This window comes from Oryctolagus cuniculus, chromosome 5 (assembly GCF_051225735.1).
Source record: "Oryctolagus cuniculus isolate XC-2025 breed Fujian yellow rabbit chromosome 5, ASM5122573v1, whole genome shotgun sequence".
In the NCBI taxonomy this organism is placed as follows: domain Eukaryota; kingdom Metazoa; phylum Chordata; class Mammalia; order Lagomorpha; family Leporidae; genus Oryctolagus; species Oryctolagus cuniculus.
In genome coordinates, this window is record NC_142871.1 from 158,606,553 (window position 1) to 158,621,036 (window position 14,484).

At 51.1% G+C, this 14,484-nt stretch overlaps 1 protein-coding gene across 9 annotated transcripts in view; it reads right to left on the reverse strand.

Annotated features, from left to right (window-relative positions):
• Positions 1-2,068: 2,068 nt before the first annotated feature.
• HIVEP1 (HIVEP zinc finger 1) overlaps positions 2,069-14,484 on the reverse strand; it is a 145,882-nt gene continuing 133,466 nt past the window's right edge. For 8 of the 9 annotated variants that reach the window (XR_016234294.1, XM_089333390.1, XM_070074401.2 and 5 more), the window contains 2 exons: positions 5,548-6,035; positions 2,069-3,608 (listed from right to left, as the gene is read on the reverse strand). Coding sequence is in view for 7 of the 9 variants with exons in the window: in XM_089333390.1 (XP_089189516.1) it covers positions 2,595-3,608; positions 5,548-6,035 (1,502 nt within the window). In the remaining 2 variants the exon portion in view is untranslated. The remainder of the gene's footprint in view (positions 3,609-5,547; positions 6,036-14,484) is intronic. The other variant, XR_016234295.1, reaches the window with a different exon arrangement.

Here is a 14,484-nt window from a genome sequence, read left to right on the forward strand (position 1 = left end):
AGGTTTGCGATGCAATTGTACACTTGTTCTTGACCCATCAGTGTCTTCTCAGGACAACAGACTAAAAGACAAATGCTTTTTTGGTAATTTCTGTAATTCAGACCAGTTCTCTGAATTACGTCACGGGCAAGTCATTTGCACTTGGGAATATCAAGTGAACAGCAGTCCTTGGGAAAAGGCGACTTCACATGGGTTAAAGCCAACCTCCCTTGTTGGTTCATATGAGTCTCTCAACATAACGGCTCAGACTTTGCTATCATTTCTTCGTAGCTGCATATGTCAAACACACTGTGCCTCTATGTACAATGCAGCCACGTCCAGAGAAACTCACAGTGCCCAAAGCATCCTGAGGTGGAGTATGCACTGACTGCACCTAACAAGCACTCCGGCTCGGCAGCAGGGTGCACTGCAGAGCGCCAGGGGTTTCCCGGGGTGACCGGCCACCTTGCAGCAGCCTGGGAACTGTGCTCACTGCCACTGCACGGCTGTGCAGGAGCCAATCTGCCAGCATGGCGTCAGCGCACGGAAGACCCCCGTGCAACATTCCAAGTACAGTTTCTACTGAATGTGTATCATTTTTGCACGATCATTTGTCTAGACAATCATGAATCAAACCACTCAGGTTGAGTACTGCATGTACCAGCAAAAAAATATTTGCAAAGCCACATTAAAGCAAGAAGGTTACTAATCCTAAAGGCATGTGCATACTGTAATGAATCTTGAATGGTCCAAAGTACAAAATAAGATTAAGGCATATTACAACATTATGACACTTTTCAAGGGAGCATACAAGTATATGACAACAAGGATTAAAGGCAGTAATTCTTCAAATTAAGAAAATGCTATACAAACTAAAAATAAAAAAAAAAACCTCCTCCAGCTAAAATTCTGAGCATTACTTTTGGTTTCAGAGAAGTGATATATACTTAATGTATAGCCACAGGCTTAAGGATATGCATTATACTGCTTTAAAACTGTAGACAACAAAAGGATAACAGAAGATGGGGCACACAGTTAAAAGTTAATAATTATTTTGAAACTTCAGACAGATAAGGAACCTCCTTTTCAACAACCATATTGATAGGGCAATGTAATTGCTACATAAGTTTCCAAAATTCCTTTCATGTCTGTCTCAGAATAAGAAAGGCGGTCTTAGGATTTCTGAAGACTCTGTTACTTAATCTGCGCTAAGGTAGAAACCTACACTGAAGCTTGCACATGAGGCTGGTGCATCCTGGAGACTCCTGACTGGGTGAGGGCGGCCAGGTGGGCAGGCCGGGTGCCTTCCTCAGAATCACAGGTGTGAGGCAGGGGGCTGGTTAGGAGGGGTCTCCACACTCCATCATCCCTCATTGTCCCACCAGCTTCATGTCCCTGCCACCAGCATGAAGCCAGTCTTTAACTCAGTGAACACACAGCCTTGCTAATGCACTATGTATTCAGATCCCAAAGCTCCAACTGGCACTCACAGATCCAGTGTCTGTAACCCTTGGACAGTGTAACCACCCAGCGGCAATCATGGATTCTCCCACCCCCTCATTTTCCTGAGTGAGTGAGGAGGGTCATAGGGCCCAGGACAGGAAGTAATCATTGCTAGACAATCATTTAGGTAATTTACAAGTCCGAATTTGGGTTTTGCCCCAGTCTTGGGTTAGTGCTGGACAGAGCTCTCGCCCAGGTGCACAGAGCTGATGTAGAGACTGGGGCTTGGAGCCTGAGAAATGGGCTTTGTGGGTCTCTCAGTGAAGCCAATGTCTCACGATCGCTATTTTCTGATCGATTTTAGCAGAAATTTCCGTATTCGTACTTTAGAATCTTTCCCATTTCGGGCTGCACGTTATATGTACTTACGAGAAAATGCTCTTAAATAGTCATTATTCTAAGAGGTTACAATCTACACAATTACTTCGCACAAACGGGGTAGCGGCTCTTTTGGGGGTCCGGGTCTCAGTGTCACAAGGGAGCAAGGAACATCTCTGGGAGTGGAGGGTGGCCGGACCCCGGGCTGTGCGCCGGACAGAGCTCTGGTCAGCGCATGATGTAAAGAAGGCACAGCTGAAGCACTGGAGAAGTCAGCGAACAGTATTTTACTGAAACGTTTCGGAACACAGAGAATCTGTCTGCAGTGTAGTCGCTGTCTTACACTGTAGGGCAGACCATTCTCAGAGACTAATAGGAACACAATAAATATGGAGTTTACATACTAATTCACACGCAGAAACTGCCCCACGGCCAGAGAAATCCGCATTTAACAGTGCAACATATAATTTAATCAGCTGATTTATTGGACAGGTTCTCCTTACTAAACACAAGTAACTGCCTGTTCTCATCGACATATAGAATATATTTTTATGTATATAGATATTCAACAAACTGTACAGTAGCTAAACATAAAACTCCTAAAAGGCACAATTGTCTATACAACATGTACAAAAATGGCTGGAGCTGACACAAAACAATTATTGGTCAAAAGTTCATGATTGCACAAAGATTAGTCATGAGTTCATGTCAGAAAAATGTGCTTTAAGGAAAGGAGGGCTTTCAAAGACACCTGCAAGTGTTATTAGAAAAGGACAAACGATAGAAAAGAACCTCTAGGTCGCGATCACCAGCCGGTCCTCGTCGTCACTGCTGGCGTCGCTCAGCGGTGCGGCGGGCGGCCTGCGGGGTGGCGGCGCCGGCCGGGGCGCCTGGCTGTCCGGGGCTGCCGGCTGGCCCTGAGCCGACGGCAGCTCCGGCCTGGGCGTCTGGTGCTCCACGCCCGCTGCACCTGCGCCCTCGGGCACAGGTGGCTCCGGCGGGGCTCCCGGCGACCCCTGAGGAGACTCTGTCCTGCTGCCCTGGTTGGCGGGGGCTACATCAGTCTGCTTGGGTTGTGTGTCGCGTGCTTTGCTCTGGGAGACTGGCAGCTCGGGGGCCCCGTGGGCGTCCACGGGCACCTGACTGACCGAGGGGATCAGCGCAGGCAAGGCGATGTTCAAGATCTGCAGCCCGGGGATGTGGGCCTGCGGGGCGGCGCCGCTCTGCGAGGCAGGGTTTGCGGCCAGAACCTGCAGCCCCACGGCGTTGAGCGCCAGGCCCGGCGGCTGCACCTGTGGGCCCACGCTGCCGCCGGCCAGGCCCACGATGCTGACAGTCTCCAGGCTGCCCGGCGGCCTCAGCCTCTGCAGGCCCGGCACCCGGATCTGGCCGATGGGAATGCAGGGCACGACGCTGCTGGGGGGCTGCGCGGTGCCGGGCGCTTCTGCCGCAGCATCCGCAGGGGTGCCCATGGTCCTGTGGAGGACACTCACGGCGGGGATGGCCAGCTGCATGGGCCCCGCCTGAATGGGTACAAAGGTGGAGTAGGTGAGGCCGGCGGGGACCACGTGGATGCCCCCGACGGGGACCATGTTGTAAGGTGTTCGGGACTGCTGCTGCGAATGCAGCGGCAGGTGGCTGAACAGGTGCGTCTGGGGCGAGGGTGAGGGCGAGCCGGGAGTCGGGCGCTGTGTGGCCTGCTGCTTCTGCTCTTGTGTGTCCGGACGAGGCGAGGCCTGGGCCAGCACCCCCGCTGCAGGCGAGGGGCTGTGCGGGCTGGCGGCGGGCAGTCCCGCAGGGGACAAGTTCTGAAAGACAAGAGAGAGCCGTTCTGTTACAACAGAGTTTTCTAAGCCATGGAGCTAAAACGCCCCTGCTCGCTCCATCTTCTCGCTCCACGAGTGTATTTGTGGTTTATAAAAATTACAAGCTTGTTAAAAACCTGTACTATGATTTGTAAAAGTAAGTGTCCCTCTAAAAAAACATTGTATCTCTAATTAAATCTTTATTTTTTTTTTCTAGTGCAAACGACAGCAACGTGGCTTGCAGTTTGTATAGCACTGTTCATTTTTCATGCCAACTGCCTGGATTTCAACACACTACAGTGAGACATGATCCCAACTACAGTCTTACATGGCGGTTATTCCCCGAACCACCAGCCCTGTCCCCTCTTAGGGACTAGGCGCCGTTCAGGCACCAAGATATTTGTTGGCTGGATCAACTCAGCAGGGAAAAATTACCCAGAGTATTAACTGCCCATGAAACAGGGCTGTCACATTAGCAAAAAGGCCTTTAGCTGTTGGTTTGTTCATATGAACTGTCCACTGACAACCACTTTCCAGGGACTGCCCGGCATGCGAGATTTTAGGATGGAGAAACAGAACACGTGTGGCAATACAGAAGATGCGGCTGGCAGGGACCGATCCATCTTGTCTGTCTTCCTTTCCACCCACGATGGCTATCCACACCAGCTTATCCTTGGTAATACCTCTATCACAGAGCTACGCCCATTTACGTATTAGCGTCTCTATCAACATCACTTAAACGCTAAAATGATTCTAGTCTAAGAAGTCAGGCTAGTCTGCAGACACCCAAGCCTTTACGTGTCTTCTAGTTTATCCTCGAGTGCTTTCTTGCAAACCACATTCTGTCGCCTAGAGCAATGTTCAGAGCCCACCAGAGCAGGGAGGGCTGAAAGGAGAGGAGCAGTGTTCTCCCCAGAACCCAGGAACCGCCGGGAGCCAGCCAGGGGTGAGGCAGCAGCTCCTCAGGCGCCTTCGGCGCGCCTCACGGGAGGCCTGCGTCTGCTTCCCCAGGCTGTGGCAAGCAATGTGATGGCTCAAGCCAAGGCAGCTGTCTGCGCTGACCGTCTTGTCAATGGGGAAACAGAGTGACAATGTCTGGATAGCTCAGTGCAAACCCTCACCCCAGCCGCGTGCACACACAGCTCAGGACACCGTGGTGTGGAGGAGCCCCACGGCCCCGTGTTCAGTGGGCACACACAGCTCAGGAATCCATGGCACGGAGGAGCCCTGCAGCCCTGTGTTCAGCGCGCACACACCACTCAGGACACCGTGGCATGGAGGAGCCCCGCGGCCCCGTGTTCAGCGGGCACACACAGCTCAGGACACCATGGTGTGGAAGAGCTCTGCAGCCCCGTGTTCAGTGGGCACACACAGCTCAGGACACCGTGGCACAGAGGAGCCCCATGGCCCCGTGTTCAGTGGGCACACACAGCTCAGGACACCGTGATGTGGAGGAGCCCCGCGGCCCCGTGTTCAGTGGGCACACACAGCTCAGGACATCGTAGTGTGGAGGAGCCCCGCGGCCCCGTGTTCAGCGGGCACACACAGCTCAGGACACCGTGGTGTGGAGGAGCCCTGTGTTCAGTGGGCACACACAGCTCAGGAATCCGTGGCACGGAGGAGCCCCGCGGCCCCGTGTTCGGCGGGCACACCCGTCTTTTACTTTAAGGTATTTTAGAGCACCAGGGATCAACGTGGGTATTTCCCGGAACCTGCCAGCTCTCTCACGGACTTAGAGTGCCACACGCAAACTCTGATTAAAATACTCCACAAGGCTCCGACAGACACTAAAAGGCTTCTGCCCTAAAATATACAGAAATGTAGACTCATGCAAACTGCTTGGCCAAGGACAGCCACTCAGGTACACGGTCTTCCTGACCGTTAGGTTCTGCACGCCTAGTGGATGAAAAGCAGCACACTGAGCACAGAACCAGCCGTTTACCTTTCCTGCTGCAGGACTGCTGAGAATTTCCTCTGCTTCAGGGTAGTCCACGGACATCTGCCGACATGGGGACCGCAGCGCAGCTCTGGGGGCGGGGTCTGCACCAGGCGGCCCCCGGCCCTCGTCCTTGGCAGCAGGCAGCCTGGCCTTCACTGGTGAGTCCGTCTTCCGGCCGCAGCCGGATCGCACGGCGCTCAGCACCGTCATCTTGGTGAGCAGCGCCCGGGGCAGCACGTCCATGGGGTCGGCGTGCAGCCCCGAGCAGCAGTCGGGCGTCCTGCTGTCCTCGTCAGCGCTCACCGGCTCCGGCAGGCCGCCTCGGCAGGGAAGGTGCTGGGGGCTGGCTGGAACCGAGGGTGCGGCCGACAGGACCGACTCGGCCTGGCTGTCTTCGTCATCATCTTCGTTCTCGTTCTCTTCCTCATCGGGGCCATCCGATTCTTCCAGGTCATAGCCGGACCGCTCATAACTGAACCTCTGCTTTTCATCTAGTGAGACAACCAAGAGAGTCCATTATAGAATGTTCCGCGCGTGGACAGGGCAAGCTTTCATTCCCTATGAGCCTGGCGACACTGTGAGGGAGGCTAGACAAGGGCCCTGCCCACAGAAGCCCCACCGTAGCCGAGGAGAGGGAGAGGGAGAGGAGCCGGGCGGTCCGACGGGGACTCGGGAGGGCGGCACAGCCATGGCAGGCGGGGTGAGTGCCACGCAGGCAGAGAGGGCCAGACACAGAGATGGAGGGGAAGCTCCCAAGCAGTGTACCGGAAATATCTCTCAAACACGAGCGATTGCTCAGCCTACACTTTTCCTGGACTCCTAGTCACGGTCCTAGTCGTCCTTTCATTGAATAAATCAAGAAGAGACAAAATGTTGATGGCACTTGGTGTTTGCAAGCCAAATAATTTTAATATTTTAGTAGAGCTACAGGCGTGTTCCTTTGAGCCTTGGCATGGTATTCTTTAAGGCTTTTTTCTTTTTTAAACCAAGAGATGTGCTAAATTTTCTTGTCAGTTTTTTCTCTGCTCTGATTCAATCTCTCACAAGAAGTGGGGGGGGTATCTAAACACCCTTAACATCAGCCTCCTAACCTCATTGGATTTAACAAGGAATATTCCAGCTGGAACAGGGAACAGTCCCAGGATTCTCCTAATTTTAAGTAGGACTTGGTTTAAAAACTTCACCTAATCAAAATCTTGTAAGTTAGAGGCCCAGCCCCTTGGAAAGCTGATAGACGCTGGAGAGTTAACGCGGGGAGGGATGTGAACATCTCCCCACCTCCTTGTAACTGAGAGGCAGCGAGGTAGGCGCGGGGTCACCCCTCGTTTAGCTGTCACACAGTCTGCATTCACACGCACAGCAATGCCCCCTGCTCTGCAGTTTTGCTTTTTCTGGTTTCAGTCACCTACGAGCAATGACAGTCCACAAATATCAAGCAGAAAATTCTAGAAAGAAGCCATTCGCAAGTTTTAAATCGGGCACTGGCTGTTCTGAGCAGTCCGACGACACTCTGCCCCCTTCCGCCCCATCCTGCCTGGAACGCGGGTCAGCCCTCCATCCTGCCCGTCAGTCACTTAGCGGCTACTTTGGTTACTAGATCGAATGTGTTCAAGTGAAAGATGAGAAATACCTGGGACATGACATGGGTCACGTGAGTTCTGCTAAAACGGTCAACAGAAGGAAACAAGGAATCAGTAGGACTGTGACACCTCCGGGGGCTACAGCTCTCGTTGACTCTCGACACGAACCTCACTCAGCCGCTCACAGCACAGGACAGGGTGTCGTCCACTGTGGTCCAGATCTGGGGCCAGGAGCAGTGGCCTTGCGGGAAGGCAAAAGAACCCCACTGGGTCCATCGCCCGTCTTGCCACTGGGCAAACAGAAGCCACTGCTGGCGTCAGGACACTGTTGAAAGCTCACCGCGGCAGGGAAGAGAACAGCAGAAAAACACGGCACGGCGCTCTGCAAAGGGACACGGTTACAACCGTGCACACACAATAGCTGGCGGAGGAGCAGGAGGACGGAGGAGGCCCCAGCTCTGAAACGCACGAGACTGAACCTCCGTGAGAACAGGGACGCACACGTCCTCCTCCTCACCCCCTCGCGCCCAGCTAAGCAGTCCTGAACAAGGGCGTGGCAAGATGTGGCTGGGAAAGGGACAGGGGTCAAGAGTGGGAGGTGCAGGGCAAAAGGAAGACCTAAAACCGGACCTGAATAGATGCTGCTCTTGTGATCCAGGGATGCAGCTCCCGCTCAGAACGCCAGGTGTCTGTGGGCACAGGCAGTCCCCACACACGGAGGACGGCCAGGGCCACCACAGGCTCTTTCCAGGTTAAGAATGGTGCACCTGTGCCCCCAGTGTTTCCCATGAGGTGTCCCGCCTTCAACCCCAAACTACAAGACATCCACAAAGGCAGGAGAAATCCACTCTGAAGAGACAAAGTTATCAAGAGAACCAGAGATGTTAGACCGGACAGAGAATTTAGAATGATGATGATGGATACGTTCAACGTGCCCCTGGGGAAAGTGGGCAGCAGGCACTATCAGATGGGGATTTCTGCTGGAATTTCTGCACTGTCTAGGAGCCCTAAAAACCAACGACATGGAAATACCACAAATGGGGCCAGCACAGTGGAGCAGCGGGTTAACGCCCTGGCCTGAAGTGCTGGCATCCCCACATGGGCACTGGTTCAGGACCTGGCTGCTCCACTTCCAATCCAGCTCTCTGCTATGGCCCGGGAAAGCAGAAGATGGCCCAAGTCCTTGGGCCCCTGCACCAACATGGGAAACCCAGAAGAAGCTCCTGGCTCCTGGCTTCGGATTTGCACAGCTCTGGCCGTTGCAGCTAATTGGGAAGTGAACCATCAGATGGAAGACCTCTCTCTTTCTCTCTGCCTCTCCTCTCTCTCTGTGTAACTCTGACTTTCAAATAAATAAATAAATCTTTAAAAACAAAATACCACAAATGAAAAACATAGTAACAGTGCCAGCAAGAAAACTGCCAAACCAGATTTCCATGCCTACGGAAAGGAACTCAAGACAAAGGAGAAACTGAGACTTTTCTTAGAAGACAAAACAAAAGTGAGGGGATTTGCTGCAAGCAGACCTGCCTGCCAACAAACGTCAAAGGAAGGTCTTCAGGCAGAAAGAACACGAGTCAGGCAGAATGGAATACGTGAGGCTGAAAGGCTCTTTCTTAGTTGTAATTGCCCTGAAAGAGAATCGACTGTATGGAGCAAAAGTAGTAAGAATAGATTTCGTTTTTATAGCATATGTACATATAAAAGGTGCCAGGCTGAGGCAAAGTATGGAGCAGAGGAATTGTGAGAACGCTATTTACAAGTCAGTCCATGTCACGTTATTTCAAAGTGGACAACCAAAATCATTAAAAATGTATCCAATAAATCTGAGGAGATAAAATAGAATGATATAAATGCTGAATTAATTATGAGAGAAGGCATAAAAGAAAACTCAAAAGAGAAAACATGAAATTAAAAACAGTGGGCAACATGGCAAATTTTAACCCTGCTACATGCAGGATAACATTAGAAGCAATAGCCTCACACATCAGTTAAGAGACTGAAACTGATAAAGGATTGGTATGTGCAACACCATAAGGAGCTGATAAAATTCAACAACAAAACAAACCATGCTGTTAAGAAATGGTTTTACTTGTTAAAATTATTTGGTGTGGGGCCGGTGCTGTGGCGCAGTGGGTTAAAACCTTCTCTTCTGATCCAGCTCTCTGCTATGGCCTGGGAAAGCAGAAGAAGATGACCTAAGTCCTTGGGCCCCTGCACCCACGTGGGAGACCTGGAAGAAGCTCCTGGCTCCTGGCTTCAGATTGGCGCAGCTCCGGCCATTGCGGCCAACTGGGGAGTGGACCAACGGATGGAAGACCTCTCTCTCTGCCTCTATCTCTCTGTAACTCTTTCAAATAAATAAACAAATCATAAAAAAAAATCTTGGGAAGTGAGTATGAAAAAAAAAACTACACAGATTTCAAAATTCTGAGCACCAAAATAACCAAAAGCACAATCAATAAGATAAAAATTGATAAATCAGTTTAATTAACTTTTTTTTTTTTTGACAGGCAGAGTTAGACAGTGAGAGAGAGACAGACAGACAGAGAGAAAAGTCTTCTTTCCGTTGGTTCACCTGGACCCCAAATGGCCTTTATTGCTGGCGCACTGCGCCGATCCAAAGCCAGGAGCCAGGTGCTTCCTCCTGGTCTCCCATGGGGTGCAGGGCCCAAGCACTTGGGCCATCCTCCACTGCCCTCCCGGCCACAGCAGAGAGCTAGACTGGAAGAGGAGCAACCAGGACAGAATCCAGCGCCCCAACCGGGACTAGAACCCAGGGTGTTGGTGCCACAGGCGGAGGATTAGCCTAGTGAGCCGCGGCACTGGCCAGTTTTATTAATATTTTTAAAAGTTTCTGCTTTGCAAAAGACATTGTAAAAAACAGCAGCAACGGGAACAACAAAAGAAAAACCCAAGCCACACACTGGGAGGAGACTTCTGCAAAGCACATTTCTGACAGAGGGGCTCTATCCAAAACACAGGAAGAACCACCAAAATGCTGCAGGGAGAAAACCACCCAATTTTAAAAATGGGCAAGATTGGGGGCCGGTGCCGTGGCTCACTTGGTTAATTCTCCACCTGCGGCGCCGGCTTCCCATGTGGGCACTGGGTTCTAGTCCCAGTTGCTCCTCTTTCAGTCCAGCTCTCTGCTGTGGCCCGGGAGGGCAGTGGAGGATGGCCCAAGTGCTTGGGCCCCAGCACCTGCATGGGAGACCAGGAGGAAGCACCTGGCTTCTGGCTTCAGATCAGCGCAGCTCCGGCTGTAGCAGCCATTTGGGGGGTGAACCAATGGAAGGAAGACCTTTCTCTCTGTCTGTCTCTCTCTCTATTTGTTAAAAAAAAAAAAAAAAAAGGGCAAGATTTCCAACACAAGGGAAGACTTCTGAAAGGCAAACAGCACATGAACACGGGTTCAATATCATCAATCCTTAGGAAGAGGCAACTTAACATCACACTGCAGTATCCTTACACACCTACTAGCAATGAAATTCAGATAGACAACACACACAAGCAACAACGCTAAGGAGCCGCCCTGGCAAGACCACGTCCTGGCAAGGTTGTAGAGCAGCCAGCACACGTATCGCTCATCTACTGCTGAACAAGTATGCGAACAGGGAGATGAGCACCAGGTTTCTCAGACGACATGGAAAGTTAAAACAGCGAGCAATCGGAAGCACTAGAACAGGCTTCATGGTGCTGCGCAAATTGATTTTTTCATTTATTCACGGGCATGAGTGTGCATGCGTGTGCTGGTATGCATGCTCGCACTCCCTAGCTCCACCCATGGAGAGGGGCGAGAGGCAGCCGCAGGCCGGCTGCAATGAGCACACCACCTAGCAGGCAGATCTGGGCTTCGAAACGCCACTCCAAGGAAAAGGACCCAGAGGGCCTCAGGGAAGCACCTGGCTTCAGTGCTAGAACTCCTTGGAGAGCTAGAAAGTAAGGAATCACTTGAAAAAAAAAAAAAAAAGTGGGGGCATGCAGGAAGGGCACAGGCCTAGCCCTTAGGGAATCCCCAATGGCCAATGGCCAGCTGAACTACACAGTAAACTGTACTGGACTGCATTACCCAAAGGATAAAATACCTATCTTTTAGTCCAGACTGACACAAATGAACGAGTGGAGGCATTCTAACTAATAAATTAGAACATCACAGTACTATCACAGACAAGAGCCATCAATGTGTAAACTGGGCATTGGCCTAACCTTAAAGTAGCTCTCTACCAATGTTTACCGCACAGAATCCTGACAGCTTAGCCTGGTGACAAAGGCTAACACAACCGAACCTCCTGTACCCAGATGTGAGGCCCTAGGAAAACACATCCCACTGTGGTGTCCTTCCCAATAACGTCAACCTCAGGCTGGCGCTGTGGTGTAGCAGGTGAAGCCGCCACCTGTGACGGTGGCATCCCAAATGGGCGCTGGTTTGTGTCCCGGCTGCTCCACTTCAGATCCAGGCCCCTGCTAACGGGCCTGGGAAAACCAGCAGGAGATGGCCCAGGTACTTGGCCCCCTCCTACCCACATGGGAGATCTGGATGGAGCTCCTGGCTTCAGCCTGGCCCAGTCCAGGCCATTGTGGCCCTCTGGAGAGTAAACCAGGAGATGGAAGATCTCTCTGTGTCTCTCCCTAACTCTGACTTTCAAATAAATAAGTAAATCTTAAGAAAAAAAAAAAGCGCAGCATAGCCTCGATCTAATTGTGGGGAGCAACTCGGACTAGACTAAGTTACTGGAATTAAGACTTATTCTATGCATCTGCTCTCCCACAATATGGCGCTGGGAGAGAAGAAAACAGCTTCTACACAGCTGCCTCCAGTTCAGCCAATAAACTGTAGGACTTGCTCCTGATTGGAGGAGAGCAGCGTACTCGGCGTGTGGGCAGCCGAGTTGGGATTGGCAGAGGAGGATTATAAAGGAGGAGAGAGACGGCATGCACCAGGAACATCTAAGGGGAACATCTAAGGGGAACACCTGTGCAGCCCCCGAGAGAGCCGGCCGGCGGAGTGCCGCTCCCCTGCGGAAGTGGGGAAAGTGGCCAGGGGGAACCGCCCTTCCACGGAGGTGGAAGGGACAGTAGCCAACCCGGGAAGAACCAGCAGCAAACCCGGGGAGGGCCGAGCAGACAAAAGAACAGAGCAGGGTCCTATGTCGTTCCTCCACGAAGAGGGGGAGCGACACTAATCATAACACAAAGTACACCCTAAAAGCACACTGAAAACCATTCTTCAGACTGAAGTTACCGATTTTCCTTCTGAAGGCTATGAAAGACAGGACAGGCTGAGAACACACTGCAGGGACAGGATGGATGAACACAGTAGGGGCCCTGGGTCAGGGCAGGACACGCGGGGACACTGGGGAACCAGGTGAGCGCCTCAGCTCCAGGTGACTTCTCAGCACTCACAAGTATTTCACTACTGTGTATGGGGAAGCTGGGTACAGAATATACTCTATCCCAGCTTTGCAATTTTTCTGTAAGATGAAAGAGAAAAAAGCAACCTATTTTCCAGTGCTCCAGGGTCTCGAATTCACTCTGGTGATACCAATATACGGTGTCTCAAACCTGTGCAATATCCACCTCCCAGTATTCTCATAGCAGAATTAAGACTTTTCTAATAAGCACTTTTTCTTTCCTGTTGCTTAACAGGAAACTCTCCATTCTTGACATCAATCCCCACACTTCTACTGGTTCTTCTGCAAGCATGGAATAGTTCTCCCAAATCTCCCCTAACCTCCACACATGATTTAAATCTTTACCACCTGACAGTGCTGTTATCTGGTAGCTGTATTTTGTACTTCTCATTCAGTTGCACACATGGTGACTAAATAAATGGTTCTACTCTGGCTCCAGTCTACACTACAACAGAACCTACCTTAGTGCTGCATATAAACCAATGCCGTGGGATCATAATTAAAATAAAGACTAAGACTCGCCTTTTGCTCAGAGGCTAATTTTAAAAAATGAAAAATGCAGTTAGTTATTTACGAAGTGTTGGGTCCCTAGTGCCCAAGTGCCAGAACTCAGGTTCCAACTCATACCCACTGGTCTGTGCACACCATTTCCCATTCAGTCAGGTTGTAAAGCTCGAACCACATGATAGGAAAGAATGTCAGCAATGAACTAAAGTCAGCAAGCCAGCTTAGAAAAAGGCCCGTGAGGGGCCGGTGCTGTGGCACAGCGGGTTAACACCTTGGCCTAAAGCGCCGGCATCCCATATAGGAGCTGGTTCTAGTCCTGGCTGCTCCTCTTCCCATCCACTCTCTGCTATGGCCTGGGAAAGCAGTGGAAGATGGCCCAAGTCTTTGGGCCCCTGCACCTGTGTGGGAGACACAGAAGAAGCTCCTGGCTCCTGGCTTCGGATCGGCGCAGTTCCGGCCATTGCAGCCAATTGGGGAGTGGACCATAGGATGGAAGACCTCTCTCTCTCCGCTTCTCCTCTCTCTGTGTAACTCTGACTTTCAAATAAATAAATAAATCTTTTGAAAAAAAAAAAAAAAGGCCTGTGAGTTACATGCTCATAGGTACAGCTAAGAACAGTTTCCTGTAATTGTTTGATTAGGAACACAAGAACATAAAATCCCATCCCTAAGGAGAATGTAAACTAATAACTTCTCAAGTATACTGCAGGGCTTCACTTTGGAAGCTTGTCAATCAGCTATGTTATGCTTTAAAATACATATGGGTGTGTGTATATATATATATATATCTTATATAAATATATTCAAATTCAAGAAGCATCCTGATTTTCAGCCTATGCAGCTTATATGAAGAAATTTAAAAGATCACCATATATTTTACAAAGCACGTGTGTGTTTGTGTGTGTCTGAGACAGAGAAAGAGAGAGAGAGAGAAAGAAAGAGAGTAACTACCTAACTCTAGTTATATCTGCTTTTGTCCAGACCACACCAAAGTTCCGGTAAGGTGAGCAGTGCTGTGGGTGCCACCACACAGGGGCTACCCTGTGCCTTTTTTCTTGGACAGAGCTACAGGCCTGCGGCTTGCAGAGGACGGAGGGGCAGGGACTGGGGTTCCTTCCTCCCAAGTCTCCTCCCTGCGGTCAGGTGAGAATGCTGCTTCTGAATGCACAGTGTCTGGAACCTTCTGGAGGGGAAGGCCACTGCTGAGTGCAGAAACGCTCAAGTGGATTTCAGATCAGTCTGCATTTGTTCAGTGGGGTGGTAGGGAAGAGTGGGATGTGTTGGCGAAGTGAACAGCAACATCAGCGTCCTTTAAGATACCCGGTCACCAACGCAGAGCCCAGGTGGTCCTGCCTTCTCCCTGGAGTCCTGCGAGCAGGATTCGGTGTTCCGTGATGACGAGTGCGGCCACGCTCTGCCCATGACGAGCAAACCAGGGA